Source organism: Jaculus jaculus, chromosome 9, assembly GCF_020740685.1.
Source record: "Jaculus jaculus isolate mJacJac1 chromosome 9, mJacJac1.mat.Y.cur, whole genome shotgun sequence".
Taxonomy (NCBI): Eukaryota; Metazoa; Chordata; class Mammalia; order Rodentia; family Dipodidae; genus Jaculus; species Jaculus jaculus.
Window position 1 is genome coordinate 121571010 of NC_059110.1, and position 22938 is coordinate 121593947.

General features: G+C 55.6%; 1 protein-coding gene across 6 annotated transcripts in view; it reads right to left on the reverse strand.

Annotated features, from left to right (window-relative positions):
• Positions 1–4395: 4395 nt before the first annotated feature.
• Septin9 (septin 9) overlaps positions 4396–22938 on the reverse strand; it is a 194355-nt gene continuing 175812 nt past the window's right edge. For all 6 annotated transcript variants that reach the window (XM_045159748.1, XM_045159750.1, XM_045159749.1 and 3 more), the window contains 9 exons: positions 17232–17423; positions 15089–15217; positions 14698–14779; positions 13162–13299; positions 11448–11565; positions 9813–9908; positions 9524–9620; positions 7228–7279; positions 4396–6261 (listed from right to left, as the gene is read on the reverse strand). In XM_045159748.1, coding sequence (XP_045015683.1) covers positions 6126–6261; positions 7228–7279; positions 9524–9620; positions 9813–9908; positions 11448–11565; positions 13162–13299; positions 14698–14779; positions 15089–15217; positions 17232–17423 — 1040 coding nt within the window. In that variant the 3' untranslated portion in view covers positions 4396–6125. The remainder of the gene's footprint in view (positions 6262–7227; positions 7280–9523; positions 9621–9812; positions 9909–11447; positions 11566–13161; positions 13300–14697; positions 14780–15088; positions 15218–17231; positions 17424–22938) is intronic.

The following is a 22938-nucleotide window of genomic DNA, read 5'->3' on the forward strand; positions in this document are numbered from 1 at the left end:
GTGTCGGGCTCACAGGCCTGCACCCCCGTGCCTGGCCCCACTTTGCACATCTTATTAAAGGCCCTGGCCCACAGGAGGAGCAGGAATCTTGGGTGGGGGGAGCATGGGAGGAGTGGGGGGATTCCGCATTCAAATCCAACCCACCAGGCATCCGGGGGAGACCGCAGCCCACACTCCTACGCTCTCAAGGGGTGATTCCCCAGGTCTGGCTCCGGCCTCCGCCTCCCAGCGGTGAGGCGATGCAGAGTGACTGGTCAGTGACTGGGCCCTTGGGCTGGCTCCATGCTGGCGCCCCTCCAGCCAGTCCCCTCCAGCAATGCAGCTTGTTCCTGCTGCAACTCAGGAAATGCACCTTGGCCCCGCCCGCATGTGCCCCCCACCAGCCAGGACCCTGGGGGACCTCTGCTCTTCTCTCCAAGGGGGAGGGCAGGAGGGGGCGAATGGAGGGGTGTAGAGGGGCTCCACCGGGCTCTTCCGAAGCCCGCCTGACAGTTTCCACTGGGCTCCGGCACGTGCAAAGAAGGGGCTGCTGCCCGCTGGGGTCGGGGGCACTTCTGGCCATCAGATGTGATTTTTGTTGTTGCTTGTGTGTCTGTGATACCTACGTGCTTGTGTCTGTGTGTGTATGCATCTGTATGTGTATGGGCACAGATGTGCACACACACACACGTATGTGTGGAAGTCAGAGGTCGAGGTGTCTTCCTCAATCACTCTCCACCTTACTTATAGGGACAGGGTCTCTCACTGAACCTGGAGTTCATCAGTTAGGCTGGTCCAGCTAGCCAGAAAGCCCTGGGGATCCTCCTGTCTCCATCTCAGTGCTGAGATCATAGGCATATGCCAGCACACCTGGCATTTATGTGGGTGTTGAGGATCCTGCCCGCTGCCGTCCTAGAGACTGAGACCAAACCCCGGGGTCGGGGATAGGTGATGCCTCAGTGTATGAAGGGGCAGGAGGCTTTTTGTTTTCTTTGTGGTGTAGCGTTTTTCTGTCATTTTCATCTTTGGACATGCTCCAATCTGCCACCAAAAAAGTGAGAGGGGCCATTCATAAATAAAAAGCCAACAGCACCCCAGCGGGGCCTCTCCTGACGTTCTTCCCAGGCCGATCCAGGTGGACTGAGTGGACCCCACCCCCTCCAAAGGGCCTCCCAGTCCCCAAGCCCCAGAGCTGCAAAGACTCAGGCAGGCTGAGCTGACAGGGCCTGTCACCTACTTCCTGCCTCCATTTTTTTTTTTTTTTGAGGTAGGGTTTTGCTCTACTTCAGGCTGACCTGGAATTCACTCTGTAATCTCAGGGTGGCTTCGAACTCTCCGCAATCCTCCTTCATCTGCCTCCCAAGTGCTGAGATTAAAGCCAGGCGCCACATCCAGCTCCTCCTGCCTCCAAACCTTCAGGCCTAAGATGAGGGAGGACGGCTGACGATGCCTGACCTGAGTGGATTCCCTTTCCCAGACAGAGGCCCAAGCCAGTATGAGCAGGGCTGATCTCAGGGGTCTTCTTGCTCTTTCTAGGGACAGCCTGGTCCAGACCACACTGGGTACACACGAAGCTGGGGCTCAGTGGCCTGGAGGGGGTGGGGTTCCCATACTGTGAGGCCACCTCACCCACTTTTCCCAGCCACTGCTGGTTTTAGCACTAAGAGCTGTGGAAAGACGGGATAACTGGCCACTCTGGCTTTACACAAGGTATTGGCTTGGGTGGTGGGAGACAGGGATCCCCCACTGCTGTATGGGAGGCGCAAGTGAGCTGGAATGGTGGCCCGTTGTGTCAATGAGATGTCAATAGCTTAAAAGACAGGATGGTGCTGGCTGTGGCTGGGTATATGATGCCATTGAAAGTCGGCCACTGAAGGGCTAGCCTGGCCCACATGCAACCAGGCCTTGAAGAGGGAGTTATGTCTCAAAGAGGTGTATCAGACTTAAAGAGCAGCTGTTGGGCAGGAGCCTATGCTTGAGGGAGGGCCACCAGGAATGGAGGGAGGGCCATCAAGAATGGAGGGAGGGCCACCAGGAATGGAGGGAGGGCCATCAAGAATGGAGGGAGGGCCACCAGGAATGGAGGGAGGGCCAGCAAGAATGGAGGGAGGGCCACCAGGAATGGAGGGAGGGCCACCAGGAATGGAGGGAGGGCCACCAGGAATGGAGGGAGGGCCATCAAGGGTCAAAATGGATCAGTTCAGTCTGGAAGAAGGAGGGGTGCTAAGGGGAGGACCTGCCAGGAAGGGCTTTAGAAATGGAGGCCCCAGCAACCCCCACTCCATGGGGCCTGCCCCTCCCAGCCACAGCAGACATTAGTAGTCGAACCCATACCTCAGGATCCTTGGTTTCCATTAAGGAGCCATGCAGCCATGGGCCACTGACCCATTTGGAGATGACCCCCCAATGTCTGGGAGAAGGCTCAGTGGCTAAAGGTGGAGATGTGCCCCATCTGCCTTCTCCAAAGCTTAGAGAAGCCATGTGACGAACAGAAGAGCCAGGGAAGGCCAAGAAAGTTGAGACACTCCTGAGGCCACCAGGCTTGGCAGTGGAAAGTGAGTCTGGGGTTCCACTTCTCTTTTGCTGCCCATGTAATACTGGAGGCCCCGAGATGGACAGTGGGTGTGATGGGGTGAACAGAAAGTCTCTTAAAGTTCATGTCCACACAAAACCTTAAGATACAGCCTTACTTGGAAATAGGGTCTTTATAGATACATGAGATCATCCTGACTCGGGTGGTCCACATGCCCAAAGAGAATGTCCTTCTGAGACAGGAGGTGCAGGAAGGCTTCGAGGATAGACAGAGCCTGCACGGCCGTACCCCCAGGAGGGGTCGTAGCCATGGGCCTCTTCCCTAGAGACTGCCTGGAGCAGGACCCGACTTCTCACTTCCAAAACTGTGAGGACAGACATTTCTGTTCTAGGGCTGGAGAGATGGCTCAGGGGTTCAGGAGCTTGCTTGTAAAGCCTAAAATCCCAAGTTCGATTCCCCGGTACCCACGTAAAGCCAGATGCAGTGCCACATGTATCTGGAGTTTGTTTTCAGCAGCAGGAGGCCCTGGTACGCCCATGTTCTCTGTCTCTCTCTACGCTTGAAAATAAATAATAAAATATATATAGATATTTTAGAGCTGGAGTAATGGCTTAGAGGTTAAGGCGCTTGCCTGTGAAACCTAAGGACCCAGGTTTGATTCTTCATTACCCACATAAGCCAAGTGCACAAGGTGGCACATGTGTCTGGAGTTCATTTGCAGTGGCTAGAGTGCCCATTCTCTCTCTGGCTGCTTCTCTCTCTAGTAAATAAAATTAAATATTAAAAAAAATTTAAAGGAAATTTCTGTTCACTCAGTTTATGGTAATTTGTCCCAGGCACACAGTACCCTTCCGCACACACGTCTCCATCTCATTCCACATCCAAAGAGTAGCTTGCTCAACCAGGCCTCTGGAAATCCACATGGTGTCGGGTCATGTTCTTTTGGGGTGAAAGTACCATCAAACAACCAGTTCTTAGGATTTGACCTGGCAGACTTAAGTTTTTTCTTGTTGTTAAATTTTGCGCGTGTGTGTATATGTGTGCCCGTGTGTGCAAGTGCAACCTGGGGTTCATTCCTCAGGAGCCATATAACTTTTTGAAACAGGGAGTCTCATTGGAACTGGGTTTGTCAGTAGGCTAGCCTGTCTGGGCAGCAGGACAAATGTGGACCACCACAGTCAGCTTTTTATTTTATTTTTTTAACATGGGTTCTGGGGGCCAAACTCATGTCTTTATATAAGACCTCATGCCTATAAGATGATACTGATCCTATGCTTAAATTTTAGAAAAACTTTGCCAGACATGATGGCTCATGCCTGTAATCCAGCACTCAGGAGGCGTGAGCAGAAGTATTTCGGTGGTTTCAAGTCTGTCCAGAACTAGAGAGTGAGCTCTGGGCACTCTGGATGACATACTGAGACACTGTCTCAAAAAGCTAAAAGAGAAAGAAAAGAGCCAGCGTGGTGTCGCACGCCTTTAAACCCAGCACTCGGGAGGCAGAGTGAGTTCGAGGCCACCCTGAGACCACAGAGTGAATTCCAGGTCAGCCTGGGCTACAGTGAGACCCTACCTTGAAAAAAGTTTTCTAGGACCCAGAAGCAGCTCTCCAGCGCCTCCCTGTGGAAGACCCCATAATCAAGTGCTTCAAATGTCCCCAGCCTTTCCTTCTCCCCCTCCCTCCCCTACAATTCTGCAGCAGACTCCCGCACTGATTTCCTCCCGGCCACGAGTCTCCAGAGGGAGTTCCTGTTTTCACTGTGATTCTGGTGGGAGTTAGAACTCGGGTTCCGACGTAGCCTGACCTCTTCCGGCCCCGTCCACCTGCCTCCTATCTGGCCAGTCCCCTGTCCAGAAAGCAGCAAGCCCATCGCCACTCCAGAGTCTGCCAGTTTGCATTGGAAACATTTATTTCAGGGAATGAATCTCAACACTTTGTTATTTATACAAAAAGAGACAAATTTCTCAGGAGGCGCCTGGCAAAAGGCCCTTGTGGAACAGGCTGGCAAAATGAGCAGTTTCCAAAGTCTGGTTACAGAGACCGGAGGCAAAGCCATCCGGACGGACACCGGGATGCTGTGGGCCGGGGAAGGGCACTGGATGGGTGCCCTGGGCTCAGGTGCTGGGTATCTCCTTCGAAGTCTTGGTTTTGGCAACAACTTGGCAAGTTGGCAGTTGGCAAGTAAACTGTTCAGCGGAGGGGCTTGATGACAAGCCTTCCACACTTGGGTAGGGGGAGGGACACACCCAATTCAATGACTTCTGTACACCCTGAGCCTGTCTGCACCCCATCCCTTCCACGATGCTTCTAGGCTGCGAGAAGCCAGCCTGGGGGTCTGCAGAGGTGCGCCTCCTAACACTCACCTGTGCCCTGCCTCTCCAGCCCCTTCCCACTTCCCAGGGGCTGACGGGAACAGGAAGTGGGAAGGATGAAACTTTGGTCAGCTTGAGGATGGTCCCTGCTTGTCCTCTCAGGGGGACAGGGGGCGAGGGAGCTAGACTCTGCTGCCGTGAGACTTTGCCCTGCAGCCCAGCCATGTCTCATGCGACTCTGACTCCCTTGGTTCTCCATGTGGGGGTCTCGATGATGGGATCTGGGACCAGCATATCGTTCTTCTAGCTCCTATTGACCAGGGTCAGCGAGTCAAGCAAGGTCAGACCCTGGGCAGTGAGTGTGGGGAGGGGGCAACTGGCACCCATGTAACCAGAACAACTAAGGCCAAACCAACGACTAGACAGACAGACAGACACACACACACACACGCACACCTCCCCTGGCACCGGGGTAGGGTGGCTCCCCACACACTCCACCTGCCTTCCCGCACCTTCACAGATGGGCTTCCTTAGACCTTCCTAAGATGGGGGTGGGTGGGGTTCATCTTTTGTGCTTTCTTTCTCATCCTCGTCAGAGTCCAGGGCGTCGACAGCACAGACAGCCCACGGGAAGTGGCGGCGTGGGGGGTGAGGGGTGAAGGAGAAAAAGACACACCTCCCTCTCTCCAGCATGTCCCTGCTTCTGGCCCCAGAGGACAGCTGGAGAGAGGCCACTGGCTCATGTGGACGGCTGAGATCAAGGCACTTTCTGCTTTGGGATGGGTGGGAACGGAACGGGAAAACCCGTGTCTGGGCAATTGGCAACTTCGGTTGTGGAATTCTCTAGTCTCCCCTGGAAGCAGGTGGGCAAGGGTGCTGTGAAGGGTGGCCTGTGCCACGTGGAGGGACAAGAGCGGCCCCTTCCTCCCTCGGACATCGCCTAGGACCCACTCGAGGTCGTGGACATGGGGATGTGTGGGCACCTGTGCACACCCAGGGCCTGGCCTCAGAGGGCACAGACTCAAGGCCCTTCTGGCTGCTCAGAGGCCGGGCCTGGTCCTCTTCTGTGGCCACCGGCCAGCTTAGACCAGAGGCAGGCTCAGGCCATGGTCGCACCCACTCCATAGCTGCGGCCAGTACGAGCACACGAGGCGGGACGTCTCCTCTGGTTACCAGGCAGCTTGGGAAGGGGCAGGAGACTGTGGCCAATGGAGACAGTTGTATAAAATAAGAGGGGAGCGAGTGGATGGACCGAGGAGGATGGAAGGATTTGGGGGGTGGGGTCCTGGGGTGGGGGTGGCATCTACATCTCCTGGGCCTCCGGCTCCTTCTCCTCCACCCCGTTGGCCATGGCGCTGTTTCCCTCGTTGAGCCGCTTCACGCGATAGGCTTCGAAGTGGATGCTGCTGGTAATGTCCTTGATGTTCTGCATGTGTGTCCTGCGGGAGACGCGGGTCGGTGGGGGTGAGAGTCTAGCTTGCCTCGGTCATGCCCATCTCCATTCCTGGCCCTCAGTCCCAATGGCTAGGCTAGGCTCTCCGTGGTGTGGTCCCCGCCCCTGGGCAGGACCAGGCCTGACACAAGTTGGGAAGGAAGGGTCCATCTTGCCCGTAACCCAAGATCCTCTCCACCCACATGTGCTCTAACCTATGCCTTGCTTTTCTTGTGTCTGCAATGGCTAGCCTGGGGCACCCGGGAAGGAGGGCCGGGTGCCGAGAGGGAGGACTCGGGGAAGGGCTGAAACGTCTCTGCTCCACACCAGAAGAGCAGGCTGTGGCCAGCAGGAGGCGCCTGGCTGGGGTCAGAGGCTGGGTCCACCCCTGCAGCCCTGGGCTGACTCCTCTCCTGCTTCTTTGAGCAGTCCTGAGGATGGACGCCACCGCCTTTCACACACTAGGCAAGTACGCCATCACTGAGCCCCTGCTCCCCGGCTCTGAGACTTCCTTTCTTTTTCCCGTTGGAAAAGCAGGCTGGAAGGGTGAGGCCCTCTTTTAGAAGCCCTCTCCCCACCCTCACAGATGACCTTGCCCGGTGCAATCTTCTTTTAGTGTTGTTGTCTATTCGTATGTATTAATTCAACAAAATAATGGGTCTCACTATGATACTTTCTTTTGGTTTTGTCTGTTTTTGAGACAGTCTCACAGAGCCCCGGCTGCTGCTTCCACAGCCGTAGCTGAATCTAGTAGCCGGGGGGAAAAGGGGGAGCAGAACTCAGTCCCTCCCACCCCGGTGACCTCAGATGGCTTGGGGAGGATTTCCCCTTCTTCACAAATTCTTGAAAGGGTTTTGCAGAACATGAGCTTTGGAGGTCTTCCTGAGGACAGGACCACCACCTGCCAACGAACCCTCTGATCGTTCACTTGCCACCCGTACCCCAGGCCCTTCGGAGGTGACAGCCAGCTCACCTGATGAGGAGGTCCCGCAGGTAGGCAAACTCACAGTGGGTGGTGTTCTCAACTGAGGAGGAGACAGAAAGCTTTACTGTTCCAAGGGAATGGAACGCCCTCCTCGCCCTCCTGTCTGCCCCCTACCTCTGCTAAGAGCAGCCTCAAAGGATGGCACCCCTGGAAGGCAGGCAGGCGAGAGAACGGGGGGGGGGGGGTGTGGAAATGAAGGTTTTATCTTCACTGTCACCTTCCGGGCACATCTGTGAGAGCATTCCCAGGGAAGTTTAATGGAGGGAAGACATACCCTGAGTTTGGATAGCACAACCCCCTAGACTGGGGTCCCAGACTGAACAAAAGGGAGAGATCAGGCTGGAGAGATGACTCAGCAGTTAAGGCACCTGCCTGCAAAGCCTAAGGACCCATGCTCCACTCTCCAGATCCCACATAAACCAGATGCACAAGGGTGAGCCAAGTGTAAGGCCACACATGCTCACTAGGTGGCGCAAGTATCTGGAGTTCAACTGAAGTGACTGAAGCCCCGACACACCAATTCTCTCTCTCTCTCTCTCTCAAAGGAAAGAAGAAATCAAGCTGAGCACCAGCATTCATCTCCCCCTGATTCCTGACTGCAGGCTCCAGGTGACAAGCTCCTCACTCTCCTGCCTCCATGCCTGTCCTGCTGTGTTGGGCTGCGCCCTCAAGCTGTGGGCCAAAGTAGACCCTTCCTTCCTGAGGTGGTTTTTGCCAGATATTTTGTCACAGCAATGAGAAAAGTGACTAAAAACGGGGGTCACTTGCTCTATAGGTGAGTCTGGGGCACCTGCCTCAAACTTGGCACTGCTCCCAGCACTGGGGACACTGGGGTGGCAGGACAAAGTCAGTTCCTACTCAGTCAGCAACCTGGCCTTGTTAAGTCTATTTCCATAACTGGACACCTGCAATGTCCATACTGGCCACCAGGGGGCAGCACGTACATGTCAATGTCAGTCTACCTTTCTGGTTCCAAACTTCTCTACTCTCCTAATTATGCCTGATTATCCTAATTATTCCATACGAATTCCCTGAGAGCAAGATGGTGGGAGGGGGCGGGTGGAAAGAGGGAACAGGAGGAGCTGAAGACGTTGAAAACGCCCTCAGGGTGATTTAGATGCCACCCCACATGGAGGGCACGGCAGGGGTCGGGTTGATGGAGTGAGCGCACAGGTGGTATGTGGTCTTCCTAACTCCAAGAGGTCCAAGGCAGAACTGCACCCTTGTATTTGAAGGGCACTTTCGGGCGTAAAGCCCTGGCTACACCTTCTTTCTGGATGTGGAGCCGCTCCGGGACCCCCGGGGCAGAGCTGCAAGTGAGGCGGCCCACACAGCAACTGTCTTGGTGCCTCGGCTCAAACAACCAGTCCGGAAAGGCTCCAGCAGGCTGAGTGTGGGGACGCATACTGTCATCCCAGCACTGGGACATGGACACTGAGGTGGGAGAAGCATAGATTTGAGGCCAGCCTGAGCTACAGAGTGAGATCCTGTCGCCAAAAACGGAAGGAAGGAAGAAAGGAGGAAAGAAAGGAAGAAAGAAAAAGAGGGAGAGGGGAAGGAGGGAAGGAAAAAATAAAAGAAGGGAGAGGGGGAGGGAGGGAAGGAGGAAGGAAGGAAGGAAGGAAGGAAGGAAGGAAGGAAGGAAGGAAGGAAGAAAATGCGGGAGAGGGGTACGGGGGAAAGGAGGAAGGAAAGAAGGAAGGGAAGCAGGGAAGAAGGAAGGAAGAAAGAGAGGGAGGGAAGCAAGAAAAAGAAAAGAGAAAAAAGAAAAAAGTTCCAACCATCATTGTGATATTCTCACCTCGCTGAAACCTTAGTACGCAGCCCCCATTTTAGAGATGGTATAAATTGAGGACCTGGAGAATTAGAGACTTTCCCAAACTCACGAAGCCCCAACTTCCTGCTCCTTTTCTTTGGGGACTTTTAGCCAAGTTTCTCTAAGAAACAAAGCTGGTTGCTGTCCTCTAGCCCGCTCTGTCCTTCCCTCCTCTGGAAGGATGGGAGAGCGGGAAGAAAGCAAAGCAGGGCTGGGGCTCATGCCACCTAGGGGGCTAAACTCTGCTCTGGGAAAGGCCTGGCTGGGTCCCCGCCCTCGGTACTGTGACACAGTCATTGAGCTGAGGATTCAAGATGGACGAGCATCGTGGCCTCACACTGCACTCATCCAATGTCCTCACAGAAGGCAAAGTCACAGGGACACATAATGCGACAGATGAGTGTGGAGGAGCCAAGCTCAGGCTGTGGGTCAATGCCTAGGGCAACAGAAGGGGCGGTTCCCCAGTACCTTCAATGGTGCCCCACTTGGTCTTCCTCCCAAGGATCCTCTTGCCATTGACCTGATACTCGTGGTCACTGCCCACCACAGCAAATGGGATCATCTCCTGGGAAAGGGCAGGTGGTACTGGTCACATGTGATCAGTAAGGCAGTCCCATCCCTGAGCTGCCCCTCCCCCCCAGAACTGAAAACCTCCATCTGAGAGCCTGGTATGCATAGATGGGCTCCATTCCCTTCCAGCCTAAAGCATTCTCCACACACACACACACCCACCCCCGCCCAGGCTCCCAGCACCTACTCGGAACTTCTCGTTCACCAGCCGGTCCTCCGAGTCCTCATCAAACTCCTTCTGCGGATACACATCGATGCCGTTGGACAGCAGGTCTGCAGTGATCTGGGGAGCAGAGAGGAGAGAGTGGCACCACCACCCCGCGTCAGGCTCTGCCCACCGGCAGGCATCTGCCCGCGCCGTGAGCTCACGGGCTGCCACGAGCTCAGGTCCGAAGCGGGCTTTGGGCAGCTGACACTGCAACTCTCACGCACCAAGTGAAAGGGGGCAGCCGCAGAGCTGCCAGGCCCGAGGGGCTCTGGGGTAACTTTTTCCAGTCCAGCTCATCACCCCCTCCAAGACAAACTTCCGGGGGCTTGGAGTCAGCCATCCTCCTTGTCAATGACTGGATCAGGATCCAAGTAAGAGACAGGCATCTGGGCAGACGTGTGAGTGTGTGGTGGTGGCGTGTTCCAGGAAGAACTGGGGGTGAGGGAGATTCTCTCCCAGAGTGGGCAGCGGCTTATATATACAGAGGTTCCAGGGGAAAGTGGACCTTTTGCCTGGCTGCCCTGGCTACACGCTGGTGTGGGCAGCTACCCTGCGGCAGAGCCCTTTGCTGACACTGGATCCCAGGCTCTTCAGTCTTCCAGTGAGGACTGAAGACCAGCAGCTCTCCAGCGACCCTCCAGGCCTGCAGCCTCATATTGGATCACGGAGGCCTCCAGCCTCACGGCCTAAGCAGACTCTCCAGGGCGCAGACAACAGCCACTGAGGAACTGTCCAGCTCATGTGTGAGCCACTCTAGTCTGCTCCCTTGGTAATACAGATTCGATCTGTCTCTCTAGAGACCCTGAAGCCCGTTTACAAATGAGGACCGCGTGGGTCCTTCCTTCCTTCCTATGACCACGGGTGTACCTGCTTACCTTAAGCTGTCCCTGCACTGAAGGCAGCCCCAGGGGGTGACAGCCACCAGAGAACAACCCGGGCAACAGCTGTCTCAGCTGCCCCTAGCAGACTCCAGTCCACACAGTGGAGGCCACCTGGACTCACCCTCCAGCAGAAAATGTCCCTCACTGTCCTTCCCTAATCATGCTGGGATAGAGGCCCTGGAGACTTCTAGACTTGAACTCAGGGCCGCGCTCATGTCCACCAGGCTGGAGGCCAGGGACCTCAGTTTGTCAAAGTGACCAAGAGTGCAATGCAACTCCTTCTTGTAGAAGTGGCCCAGGGCTCACCCGACTGCACACGCCCACAGGGACAGCAGTGGCCCTCCGCTGTGGGAGAGAAGGAAGGAGCCTCTACTTGTTTGGCTTGCTGGGTCCCACGGCCAGCTCTGGGAGCGACGTTTACTGTCACCCCCCAGAAGGGACATTCGCTGTGCACTTGTCTATTCTCCAGACCCCACCTGGAACTTCTGCAGAATGGATCCCTCACACAGAGCTGCTATCGAGACACTGGGGGGGGGGCAGCCAAAGGGGCCCCTGGGATGCCTCCCAACAGTTTACCCAGGTCAGGGACTTCCATTCACTGTGAAGGGTTGAGAGGTGACAAGGGACTCTCCTGTCAAGTACCCCTAGGCTAAGAGGAATTCCTGATAGGCCCACAGCTGGTCTAGGCCATTCCCCAAGGGGCAGGAGGTCAGGTGGAGGCCAAGAGTCCTACCCGCTGCTTGAAGTAGACCCTCTCCTCCAGCGTCAGCGTGTCAGCCTTGGCGATGACCGGAACAATGTTGACCACCTTGCTGAGGCGCTTCATGAACTCGATGTCCAGGGGCCTGAGACTGCAACGGGACCGTGTAAATGAGACTCAGCCGAGGTAGCGGGGCAGCCAAGGAGGGTCTCCCACCCCAGAGCTCACAGCGGGGTCCCTGCTGGCCGGGACAAGGCTGCAGGTGGGGCACCAGCCGAGCGGGGTGCGTGCGCAGGAGGAGGAACTGGGCAGGCCCCGAGTCGACACTGCACTGGGCTGAGGTGGGGGAGCCAGGGCAGAGCCAGCTCCAAGCTCCCCTCCCCCATTCACAAGGTCCCTAGAGCCTAACTGGACCTGGACACCACCCATCCCAATAGCAGCAACTTGGCTCCCATGGCCACTTTGCCAAGGAGCTTTCCCCGGCAGGGAGCAGAGGAGTTGGGAGCCAGCCCCTAGAAGTTCTGGAGCTCCAAGGACAGGCTGGCTGTCCCCCAGGAAGGGCTGCTCCCCAGAGCATCACTCTCTTTCTGACTGGAGCACAGCAGGAACGCTGGACCCGGACAGACTCTGGAAGTGGGAGTCACCACTGTCCCCTGGGACTGGGCACTGGGGAAGGAAACCGGGTGAGGTACCCAGCTTACATCTCAGTCCAGAGGGGTCACTGGGGACGCTCTCCCGGCTTGCCGTGCAGTGCCCCAGCCCCGGCCCAGCCCCGGCCCAGGCAGTGTTTGGGAAGCAGCCGCTGTAGAGCCCCCAAAGGAGCAGCTCCGTGCTGGGGAGGAACTCACTCCATCCCAGGCAAGGCCTCTGCACTCCCTGCCTTGGGCTCTTGGTGTCCATGGGGGGGGGGGATGACTACCAGCAGCCTGAGGCTCAGGTTCCACACAATGTGTCCACCAAGGCATGGAAAAGGCAGCTAAGTATTGGGGACAGATAGGGTTCACAGGTTGCCAAGGACCAGGGTTGTTAAGACCACCAAGAGTCCATTTCTGCCGGGCGTGGTGGCGCACGCCTTTACTCCCTGCACTCGGGAAGCAGTCACAGGAGGATCGCTGTGAGTTCGGGGACACCCTGAGGCCACATAGTGGATTCCAGGTGAGCCTGGGCTAGATGGAGACCCTATCTCGAAAAACCGAAAGAGCCCATTTCCTTGGGGGAGAAAGATTCCACAGGGCACCCAGAGCTCCCCAGTTTTAAGGCCTCCCGGGGGCAGCTTCAGCGTGGACAGGGCACCCAGGAAATAGCCCTAACCAAGGCAGCCTCAGATAGGGCTGCAGGACGCTGTTCTTCTGCCTCATGTCCAGGACTGCAGGTGATCCTCCCAGGGGCACATGGGCAAGGGCCACCCAGCCATGGAGAGGATGAGGTGATGGCTGGGGACACACACACAGGCACACAGCCTCGAGGGTCTCACTCCCCACGCCAAGCTTGGCCACCAGGCTCTGGAATAGCTCAGCACGTGCTCCATCCTCAGCTCCGTGGACACAGGTGAGAATGGGGCACGTGCCGGAAAGGCACAGTCCAAGAAGTCCCAGTGACACTGGGACCCAGGCACCGCATGTCACACACGGCCCGGCCCCAGCCCCTCTGTGTCCAGCGGCGGGGAGGACAGCACCCTGCAGGTGGCCCCGTAGGTGATGGAACCCAGAGCTCCCAGCACCCGGGCCCAAGGTCCGCCGAGACGTACGAGTGGCCGGTGGCCGGGATGAAGTAGAGGCAGCAGTGGACACGCGTGTCGGGGATGCGTTTCTTCCGGTTGATGTTGACCTCCTCCTGCAGGTATTTCTCATACTGGTCATTTATAAACTTCATGATGGGCTGCCAGCTGCATGGAGAGCCGAGTTAGCCTGAGCACAGAACCGCCTCTCCCATGCTAGCTGGGGGCACGTCCCCTCTGAACCCAGACTCTGACAGGAGCAGCTCTTCCAACTCTCACCCATGAGCAATCAATCCCCAAAACTCCTGGCCTGATTAGCCTTAAAAAAGAGGGGTGGGCTACAGAGATGACTTAGTGGTTAAGGCGTTTTGCCTGCAAAGCCAAAGGACCTTGGTTCGATTCCCCAGGACCCACGTAAGCCAGATGCACAAGGGGACGCATGCATCTGGAGTTCGTTTGCAGTGGCTGGAGGCCCTAGTGTGCCCATTCTCTCTCTCCCTCTCTCTCTCTCTCAAATAAATAAATAATAAAGTTTTTTTTAAAAAACCAACTTAATGATGAACTTTACTGTAGGAACATATTGCATAGTGGTCACATTCCCATTGAGTTATCCTATTATATCCCCTCTCCCCTCCAATCCACTGAGGGTCCTCAGTGGGGTTACTGGTATTCACTGTGAGGTCCTGAACACAGCAAGCAGTCTCTGTGTGCAAGGGGGCAATGCCTCTGGATACTCTTTCTTTCTTAATTTTAATTCAATTTAATTTTTATTTTTTTAGAGAGAACAAGAGAGACAGAGGGAGGGAGAGAGAGAGGGAGAGAATTGGCACACCAGGGCCTCAGTCACTGCAATTGAACACCAGGTACTTGTGCCACCTAGTGGGCATGTGTGACCTTGCGCTTGCCTCACCTTTGTGGGTCTGGCTTGCGTGAGATCCGGAGAGTCGAACATGGGTGCTTAGGCTTGGCAGGCAGGTGCCTTAACCGCTAAGTCATCTCTCCAGCCCATGGATACTCTTTCTTAACCTGTGGCTCTTACAATCTTTCCACCCCCTCTTCTACAATGTTCCCTGAGCCTCGGAGAGCATGTTATTGCCTCCTTTAGTGGCAAGCTCTCTGTATCTTCTCAATTTCTGCTTTGATGAGTTATGACTCATCCGAGTGACTGTTACCTTCTCCCTGGAGGAGGCTGTCAGGCTCGAGGTGAGAGCAGCGCCAGTGTTTAAGTCAACACTCTCTCAGGGGTGTCTCCTGGGGCCTGGCAGATGTGACACGAGAGATGACTCATCTCGTGCTAGGCCTGATTGGCTTTTGGGCAGAGATAAGACATGCGTGTTTTAGGGTTCACCTAAACGTCCAGGCTGACCTTTTACCTGAGGGGGAGCATAATCCCCAGTATGACTCCACTTGAACCCAGAATTTTTGGACCCTAAGATGTGCTGCTTTAGTAGCACATTAGGCTCAAGAGCAAGGGGACAGGTTGTTTAACATGGGCTGTGGCATACTCTGGGGCCCCTGGCCCCAGGGGGTGCTCTCCCACAGGAAAGAGGAGCCCGGGGCACTCACCAGTTCTCATTGTTGATGTGATCCCCAAAGCCTGGCGTGTCGATCACTGTCAGCTTCATCCGTACCCCCTTCTCTTCAATATCTGAATGGACAGACCCAGCATGCAAGTCAGAGGGGACACCCGGGCCCTCAAGCTGCCTGCCTTTGTGATGAGCTGTCATGACAGCTGAGGCGACATCGGGAAGAAGGTGACCTCTGGTAAGGAAGTCTGGGTGGCCCTGCCATCATGAACAGATGACTCAGCTGTCTGGGGACTCAGCTTGGCAGGACATATGGTGTGTATAAGTGGTGGTCGGGTCCCAAGGGGTCCCAGTGAGTACTCTTTCACAGGACACCTCACACTCCTCACCCTGAAAGAGCCCTCCCCCACCCCCGCCCCAGTGGCACTGACCGTGGGTAATGGACTTGATCTCAATGGTCTTGGGAATGCGCTCCTCCGAGGTGGGCTGCACAGACTTCCGGCTGATTTTGGATTTGAAGAGGGTGTTGATTAAGGTGGATTTCCCTAGGCCGCTCTGCCCTGTGGAGAGAAGACGAGTTCCGATGGCTCTCCAGGACGTAGTCGGTGGCCATGTGACACAGTGATAACTGGGCTCACAATGCCCGGGAATCCTCACCAGGTGGGTTGTGCCCGGGGTTTACGTCTTCAGTGGGTTCAGCGTAAACTCACATAGCTGGGCTCAGGGTCCTGGTCACATTTGGCCTGATCCCCTTCCCATGATGGTCCAGGGAGGCCACCGGAGGCATGATGACCTCCCAGAAGGCCCATGTGGGCCGATTAGCAGTGGGGAAGAGCGGAAAGGAAGTGTAAGGGGCCAGACCAACACACTTGCAGAGAAGAAGCCACCACTCTGGTTTGTTTGCTGTGAGCCTGGGGGGAGCAGAGTTCTAAAGTGGTGGTTCATTCCTCCTGGAATCCGGGCCCTGCTCAAGGGTACTCAGAGGACGGGATGTGGCTCGAGGGGCTTCTGAGAAAAGAGGTTTCCCACTGCAAACAGTGTGTCCAGGTCACACTGATCAGCGAGTTCCCATGGTGACATCTACTTCTCTAAGGCCATGAAAAGAGGGAAGACATTATCAGGTCTCGCCACCTGGGACAGGCAGGCAGCTGAGCTAAGCTGCCAGGGAGCCTGTAGCCAAGCCTGCTGGGTGGGAGGATGGCTTAGTCCCATTCTGATGGGACTCAGCAGAAAACCAGAGCCGGGGATCCACATGTGCCTGCCTACCGAAGCTCTACCAGAGGCTATTTACTTATTTATTTATTTGAGAGAGAGAGAGAGAGACAGGGACAGAGACAGAATTGGCACAACAGGGCCTCAGCCACTGCAACCGAATTCCAGATGCTTGCGCCACCTAGTGGGCATGTGCAACCTTGCGCTTGCCTCACCTTTGTGTGTCTGGCTAATGTGGGATCTGGAAAGTCAAACGTGGGTCCTTAGGCTTCACAGGCAAACGCCTTAACTGCTAAGCCATCTCTCCAGCCCATTCCTTATTTTCTTTATTATTATTTTCTTAATTTGTGGGGTGGGCTGTGTGCCATGTGGTTTACACGTGAGGAGGTCTGAGGACAACCTCTTTCTGCCTTCTTCTTGAGACGGGGTTTCCCTTGATTTTGCCATTGCCGTGTGAATTAGTGTAGCTGGCCTGTGAGCATCTGGATTCTCCTGCCTCCCACTGGCAGAGGTGGGTTGAGACCACGGCAGGGTGTGCCACTCAGCATCCAGCCTGATGTGGGCACTGCAAAATCAAACTGCCATGCTTTAGTTAGTTGCTCAGCCATCTTCCCAGCCCTTGGGGGTTCAGGGTTTTTGTTTTGTTTTGCTTTGTTTGCTTGTTTGTTTTAATGCAGGCATGTATATATGTGTGTGGTATGTGTTCATGTGGGTGTAGGTGCATATGGAAGCCAGGGGACACTCTTGGATGTCATTTTTACAGGAGCTATGCACCTTTTTTTTTTTCCTGGTAATTTTTTATGAGAGAGAATTGAAGTGGCCTCTAGCCACTGCAATTGAACTCCAGATGAGTGCGCCCCCTTGTGGGAATGTGCAACCTTGCGCACTTGCATCACCTTGTGTGTCTGGCTTACGTGGGATCTGGAGAGTCAAACATGGGTCCTTAGACTTTGCAGGCAAGTGTCTTAACCACTAAGCCATCTCTCCATCCTCCACGCCCCTTTTTGGAAACAAGGTCTCTCATTGGCTTAGAGCTCACATACTTATAATGGTTGGCCAGAGAGCCCAGGTAACCTCCTATGTCTACCTCCTAGCACTTGGGATTACAAACATGCACCATCACGCCCATCTTCTTTTACAGAGGTTCTGGGGGTCAAACTCAGGCACTTTACCAACTGAAGTGCCTCCCAAGCCCATGTCCTAACTCCGGGATCTGCCCCCTCCGAGGCTCGCGAGGGCTGTGGGCATCGGCACTACTAGTGGATCTTTCCTGCTTCTCTCTTGGAGCTGAGGCTGAGGCCAGTGCCCACCCTCTGCCCTGAAGAAGGGAGTGGTGGGTGAAGGAGGGTAGACAAGACTCACCAACCACCATGATGTTAAATTCAAAACCCTGCTTCATGGCCTTCCTGCGCATTTGTTCCAGGATAGAATCGATGCCCACATAACCAAAGTCCACCGGGGCCTTCTCATTGCGCGACGCAGGTGCTTGCTTCAGCGTGGCATCTCGAGGGGTGTCGGCCATGTCGCCCACACAGCCGGGTGCTGCCTCAGTGGCTGGGGAAGGAAGGGCAGAAACATCAGAGTGGGATCTGCCAGGCGGCATGTGCCAGGTGGCTCCAAGCATCAGGCCCATTCTCAGATGAGGAAACCATGACTCTGGAGGCTAGAAACTCACCCAAGGGACCCCTTCAGAATGCCCAGAGTTGAGGGCCCTCACCATGGCACCATCCAACAGGCCTGGGTTCCATGGCCTCTCTGGCTCACAGGATCCTCCATGCCAACTGGGGCCTCTGTGGCTCCAGGCAGGCAGCGAGCACTTTGCCCCATCTTCCCGGGGCCTCTGTTCCCATGGACCTCTCTGCATCTCATTCGCTTCAGCTCTAAGAAGTTACAGCAGCTGTCACTGCCCAGAGGCCTTTACAGTATACCAGGTAACCACAAGCAGGTCACAAGGGACCTCTTACAGAAAACAACACACTGCTGCACCCCACCCCTCCTCCTGGAGGGCACTTCTACTCCCATGCACCTCACTGACCATCCTGAGGCAGGGTGGGCAGGAAAGGGTCAAGGGCTGACCATCTGGCACCCTGAACCCTTTACCCACAGGAAAGGCCCAGCTGTTATCTGCTGGTCTGCAGATAGGCACTTAGGGCTGAACCTGAAATAACCCCAGCTTCCGTCTGTCGGTTGAAATAAGAGCTTAGATCACACTGCTACCTCAGTCCATGATCACAGCCCAGGAGTGACCCCCAGACTGTGTCCACTGGAGATCCACCAGCAGGAGTGTACAAGGCCGGGTCCACCATGGTCTCACTGAGACAACCACTTTGAGTACATGTCTCACAATACGGTTAAAAGGCGCTTCACTGAGAAAGTCTCCGAGAGATGCTCTGAAGCCCAGGCGGCCTAGGACTGCTGAGGTGCATTGGTTGAAAGACCCTTAGGGAAGAGGCATCTTTGAACCATGGTGGAAAATGTTAACCACCTTCAAGTTATGGCCCCACAGCTCAATCCACACCCTACATACACTACCACATCCACAGGTGTGGAAGCAGCAGACATGGTCCAACAGAGGGGACACCCCTGCCACCAGGAACAGCCCTTGCCAGCCCACAGCTTCCAGGTGCCAACTCCTGAGTCCTTTTCCTAATCCAGCAGGCCCAATTCTTCCCACCCTCTCCGTGCTGTGTCCTGTCCCACCTCCAGGGAGTGGCCAGTCTCACTGGCTCTGTCCCTAGGGCACACTCAAGAGCAGGGAACCGTGGGTGCATCTGATGCCTCCTCCCTCAGGACACCAACCAACCAAGGAGGGTTCTGGGGAGGCGAGCTGGTGCGTGTGCTGGGGACATGAGCTCGGGGTCACCCTTCCAAGCAGGCGGGACCAGGAGGAAGGGCTTGCAGCCAGCAGGGACCTGGGCTTTGGTTAAACGGCTTCTGCACTTGTGCGGGGAATGCCGAAATCAGGGGACAACTTGTCCTGCTTGTTTAAGCCCCTGTGTTCCGCGGTGGCTCGTTCCCCAGTTAGGTCAAGTGTTAGGACTCCTCATTCATTCTACTGGAGTGGCCAGCTGGAGCCGGGAGATGGCCAAACAGCATCTCCTGTCAGTCCCCTCTCCAAGCTCTCCCGAGGGGACAGATAAAAGGAGAAATGGCTTACAAAACCTGTTCCAAGAAGGCTGTGCAGGGGAGTGCCCTCCCAGTCAGTGTGAATCTGGATCAGTGACTTCCTGTTGCGGTCTCCATGGGGAACGATTAGCTCACCTCCGCTTCCGGAAGTTGAGGGGGAGGGGACGGGAGCAACCAAAAGACAGAAAACCCCATGAACTGCCAAGGGGCCCATACATGTCCCTCCATAAACGTCACCAGTGACCTGCACGTCCTATAGGCCCCAGGCTGCAGGTCCCCAGCCTGGGTCGGGGACACAACCCTGCAAGGCTTCAAGACGAGGGCTTCAGCTTCCCCTCCTCAGAATCATCCTCTGGGGCTTCCAGCATCTTAAGTAAACAAAGACGGGGCTGCATCTGGCCCCAGAACCTGTGGCTTTGGGGCCTGCTTCCTGGAGACAGTCAAAGGGGCCCAGCCTCGCAGGGCAGCGGTTCAGGCCTAGCTCACGTGACTGAAAATTGCTTCCATCTGTCGGTGGGTCTGGGAGTCATTTGGTCCCCCCCACCACCACCACCCCCCTCCGGGCACCTCTCACCCCTCCTGAGCAGTGTGAAGGGGGAGGGCTGCCCCAACTCTCTTCATCACCCTCAGGCAAAGAAGGCCTGCCAGGGCCCCAGGGGGCCCTCCACAAGCACAAAGTTCTTTACAGAAACTCAAACCAAACCAAACCAAACATCCTGCCCGCCAGGAGCGCTGCTTGAAGCATAATAAGAACCCAAGAGGAGCCCTATCACTCCCAGGGATTTGGGAAGTTTCTGGCCCTGGACACACTCCAGCAGGCCTCAGAGGGGAGCCTGACCTCCGCACCTGCACGGCTGGCTGGGAGGTGAGCTTTGGGAAGCTTCACCAGAACCCCCTGTGCACTGAACCCCAGACCTCAGGAAAGCCACCAGGGGCCTGCCCAGACCCCCCAGGGTGCCAGAACCAGCTGGAAGGGCTTGAAGAGCCTACAGACTCCTGTGCTGACAGACATGGCCTGAGCCTGCATAGCCACTGGCTACGTTCACCTTGAAAAAGATGGCGGTAAAATCTGCCATCGGAGCCATTTCTGGGTACACAGTTGAGTCACGTTGAGTCATGCGCTCACTGCTTCTCATGTGTCCCCAACTCCCTGCCCACAGCCTCCCCAGAAACCCCACTTGATTTTCTGTTCCTGTGAATCTGACATCTCTACGGACCTCTTGCAAGAGGGAGGGGCCGTGCTGCATAGACTTGATTCTGTGACCAGAGTGTCTCACTGGGCATAATGTAATGGGCCTGGACAGCCTGGGTCAGATGCTGGTCTGGTTCCACGGAAGCAGGCAACCACCAGGTTCTCTTTGGCTTCTCTCCTGACTAATCTCCCCCACACACATACCCATTAACAACCGCAAGGTTGAACCACACTGGAGGATGTGCCAGGCCTTCCCTCTTTCCTCTTACTTAATTTAATTAATTAATTTGAGAGAGAGGGAGAATCAGAGAACCAGGGCCTCCAGCCAGTGCAAACAAACTCCAGACACATGTGCCACCTTGTGCATCTGGCTTACATGGGTTCTGGGGAATCGAATCTGGGTCCTTAGGCTTCACAGGCAAGCGCCTCAAAATGCTAAGCCAGCTGTCCAGCCCCCAACCCACTTCTTTATTCTTTGGAGACAGGGTCTCTCATAGGCCAGGTTGGCCTCAAACTCCCTATGTAGCCAAGGTTGACTTTGAACTTCTGAGACTCCTGGTGGGTGCTGGGATTATAGGCCTTACCACTATATCCGGTTCCAACCCGCACTTAACAGAGGGAACGTGAGGTGATTTATTTTCTGGAACATCATTGGAAGCCATCAGAGCAACAAGAGGCCCACACTGAACTTAGCCCTGCAGCTCCCCATGCACTCTGGGACACCTGATTACTTTCTGTGAGCTCTGGCCCGCCTTTCCTGACACTTCCTCTTCACCCCAAGGATTCAGCTTGCTCAGGGGCACCCTCAAGTCCTAGCCCAGCAAGTAGCACACAGAAATATCTAGGACTGGAGAAATGGCTCAGCAAGTAAAGGGCTCGCCACACAATTCAGAGTACCCAAGTTCAAATCCCCAGGCCCCATGGAAAAACTGGATACTGTGGTGGGCTTCTGTAATCCCGGTACACCTATGGAGTTGAGGTAGAAGGTAAGGACTTATCCCAAAGACGTTCTCTGACATCCACACAAGTGCCCACCCACACATGCATGGACTAAATGCTGGGCGTGGTGGCGCACACCTCTAATCCCAGCACTCGGGAGGCAGAGGTAGGAGGATCACTGTGAGTTCGAGACCAGCCTGAGACTACATAGTGAATTCCAGGTCAGCCCGGGCTAGAGTGAGACCTTGCCTCAAAAAGAAAGAAAGACAGAGAGAGAGGGAGATCTAAAGCCAGGTAATGGTGTCACATGCCTGTCACCCTAGGGAGGCTGAGGCAGAAGAGACACTGTTCCACCCAGCAACAAACTCAAAACGAAAGGCTGGAGACGGCTCAGTGGTGGAGCACTCACCCAGCGCGCCCACGAAACCACACTGGATCCCACCCCCAGCACTGCACAAAACAGACAGGTTACCAAAAAAAAAAAAAAAAAAAAAATCAAAACAAATGTCAAAACACCATCCACCCAAGCCACACGAGGGCTGGGGGAAGGCTTCTGTGGTGGAAGAGCTGTGTGGACGGGAGGACTGAGCTCAGGTCCAAGCCTGTCGTCCCGGCACGGGGAAGGCAGAGGCAGGGGAGCCCTGGAGCTGAAAGCCTGGCTCAGGGAACACGGAGCAGGCTCCCAAAGAAGACACCTGAGGCCAATCTCTGGCCTCCACGCCCCCGCATGCGTTCCCCCATATGTATACACACACATATACACACATGTGCCTCCACACATACAAACGCACACAACACACATGTGCCCCCACACATACAAGCACACACATACATACACGTGTGCCCACATACAAACACACATACATACACATGTGCCCACACACATGCAAACACACATACACACAGAAAACTGAGAAGAGTAAACAGTCCCGTGGGTGCCTGTCTAAGGGAGCCCCACGCACCGGTAAGGAAGGAAGCGCGGAGACGTTACATGTGCACAAACCCTGACAACAGACATGTGAGAGAAACTAGCCGTCAAAGCCACACGCTAACTCCACGTGTGCGCAACGTCCTGAACAGGCAGGTCCCGGGGCAGGGGCAGGGGGAGTGACGTCTAATGGACACGGAGTGGTCTTCGGAGTAATGGAGATGTTTCGGGATTCGACAGGGCAAATGGGCACCACTGAAGTGGACGTGGGCCGAGGAGAGGCAGGCAGAGCAGTGAGGAGAGCCAAGGACGCTGGGACCGGGTGGGCGCTTCCAGCTGGGCTGCAGCAAACAGCCCAGTAGGCTGTGCCACTCGGGCCTAGATGCTAATACCAGGCCTGGTTCCTGTACCAGGACTGCCGGGCCATGCCCTGGGCAAGTGGCCCATCATCTCCCAGCGAGAGTGCTTCTGAGGGAGATTTGGACAAGGCCTCCCTTGAGGTCTCACGGTGCACGAGACCTGTCTAGGGCTCCTTGCGCCTCAAGGCACCTCCAAACTGCCTTTCCTCCAAGGTTGACGGGCGGGTCTCACCTGACCCCAAGCCGGAACCATCTGCAGACCTCCACACCGAGCGACACTCCAGCGTCCCCCGAGGATGACAGGGCTGCGGGTCTCAGATTTGCTTTCAGGGTGCTCACACGTCATCACAAACCCAGGGCAGACCTTCATGCGCTTGGCTGGCAGGCAGGAGAGCTCTCAGCCCGCAGGCTTGTAAGGCCAGACAGGGAAAACAACCCCAAGGGGCCACCCCTCCCTGGCCCACAGTTCTTGTATTCGTTCAGTATCCCAAGAGCAGGCACACAGTCCTCCCTTCACGATCTTTA